We start from the raw sequence: 2233 nt of genomic DNA, 5'->3' as shown, positions 1-2233 counted from the left end.
CTTGGGGGAGGGGCGTTGGTGGGGGCGGAAGTGGTGGCAAACACGGCAGTAGGGGGGTTGAAGTCACTGAGCGTGTGACATCAGCGATGATGTGAGGGGTGGAAGTGATGTCACGTGTGGTTCATGAGGAATTGTGAGGGGCGGAAGTGGCTGTGGGAGCGGAAGTGACATCATCAATCAGCGTGGGGGTGGCAGCTGCACCAGCTGCATGGCTAATGGCATCCGAGCAGTACCAGAGGCTGGGGGAATCTTCTGGAATGTTTGAGGAGTGTTGGTTATGGAGGTGGGTAGATAAAAGTTTGTTGTACTTAGAGTTTTTGATGTTTGAGATGGAGTTAAAATACTGTTTGTTGAGAGTATGAATTCTCCTGAGGATGTAGTACAGAACCACACTAATCTAGACTCTGGTTTCCAGCATCTGCAGTCATTGTTTTTACCCTGTCACACAGGAGCCTGAGCCTGTACAGGATGGGCCTTTTAAACAGCAGTCTGAGCTCCACTTGCTCAGATGGATGCAGCTCCAACAATACTCAAGTATCTTGTCACCATCCAGGTCAAAACAGCTCACTTAATTGGCTCCACGTTCCTCCACTGCCAACTGTGCTCTCTGCTGCTACTGAATATCTACAAAATGCGCTGCAGAAACTTACCGAGGCTCCATCAACACCACTTTCCAAACACATGATCACTTCCATTGAGAAGGACAAGGACAGCAGATGCAAAATAGCCCAACAGATTGGCGTCACATTCTCTCTACCATTGACATTGCAGCTGTGTACACTATCTACATGACACTGCAGAAATTCACTGAGGCTCCTTAATCAGCACCTTCCAAACGTATGACCACTTCCATCTGGAAGGACAATGGTAGCAGGTACATGGGAACAAATAATTGCTTGTGTGGTTTGGTTTCAAACTATGATCATGCTCCTATGAAGTTCATTGTGACATTTTCCTGTATTAAGAGAGTTATATTAATAGACACTGTTGAACAGGGTGCAATACGATGTGAAATTCAGTTGCATTTAATGTGGTTTATGGTTTGTTTTGAACCAATCTGAAGAAAATGGTACTGATATATCCACTAGCATATTTTGAAGAGAATTAAACTTCCTGTGTTATGTTGTAGGTGAGCCGTATAAAGTCACGAGTAGCTACACTGCTGTTCAGGAGGATGAGATGACTCTAGATGAAGATGAACTGGTTGATGTAATTCATAAGTTGCTTGATGGTTGGTGGGTGGTAAGGTAAGTATGAAATAAAACCAAAATATCTACAAACTGTACTATTCTCAGATATAAGAGGCAGAGATGCATTGTGCTTCACAATTACCAGACGTCCCAAAACAATTTACAGTCCATTAAGTACATTGGCAACTCCTTCAATAGTGCAATATCAGAAACAGAACAGCCAATTGCACACAGCAATCCCCTACAAAAGCGAGGAAATCATCTATTCTTCGGTTGAAGAATAATCCTTTGTCTTGGACACAGCCTAGCCCTGTTTTGATTTAGAGGTGCCAGTGTTGGACTGGGGTGGACAAAGTTAAAAATCTCACAACACCAGGTTCTAGTCCAACAGATTTATTTGGAAGCAGTAGCTTTCGGAGTGTTGCTCTTTCAACAGGTGGTTGTGGAGTATAAGATCGTAAGACACAGAATTTATAGCAAAAGTTTACCAACTTTTGACACAACTGGAATTATATATTGAAAAATACCTGGATTGTTTGTTAAGTCTCTCATCTTTTAGCATGGATGTGTTGGTTCATTCAGAATATTCGGCAAACTTCAGAACAGAACAAATTACTGCAAGGAAGTGTACCGACAATTGAACAACAAGGAACACTACAGGCAGCTACCGGCCCATTCAACCAAACAGCACACCTGTGAACTAAACACATTGACCAGGACTTTGCATCCAGTCCTTCAGAGTTCCCTACGTGCCCTCGTCACACGTAGTTCTCACGTAGGTGACTTCTACTGCCTTCCAAAGATACACAAAGCCAATACACCAGGACGTTCCATCATATCAGACAATGGAACCCTGTGTGAGAACCTCTCTGGCTATGTCAAAGGCATTCGACCCAGGACCTTCCTCCAAGGCGGACTTTGGGACAGGCAACAACGCAAAGTGACCTGAGCAGACGCTGAGGTTGGCCTCAACCGGGACCTTGGGTTCATGTCACACTACAGGTGACCCCACTGCACTATACACAGACATAGACACACACACA

At 44.4% G+C, this 2233-nt stretch overlaps 1 protein-coding gene across 6 annotated transcripts in view; it reads left to right on the top strand.

Annotated features, from left to right (window-relative positions):
- Positions 1-2233, top strand: part of ncf1 (neutrophil cytosolic factor 1) — a 95597-nt gene that overhangs the window by 78212 nt on the left and 15152 nt on the right. For all 6 annotated transcript variants that reach the window (XM_043718847.1, XM_043718848.1, XM_043718849.1 and 3 more), the window contains one exon: positions 1130-1247. In XM_043718847.1, the coding sequence (XP_043574782.1) occupies positions 1130-1247 (118 nt within the window). The remainder of the gene's footprint in view (positions 1-1129; positions 1248-2233) is intronic.

Source organism: Chiloscyllium plagiosum, chromosome 28 (genome assembly GCF_004010195.1).
Source record: "Chiloscyllium plagiosum isolate BGI_BamShark_2017 chromosome 28, ASM401019v2, whole genome shotgun sequence".
NCBI lineage: Eukaryota > Metazoa > Chordata > Chondrichthyes > Orectolobiformes > Hemiscylliidae > Chiloscyllium > Chiloscyllium plagiosum.
The sequence above is the reverse complement of the archived record's forward strand: the minus strand, read 5'-3'. Positions and strand labels throughout refer to the sequence as shown.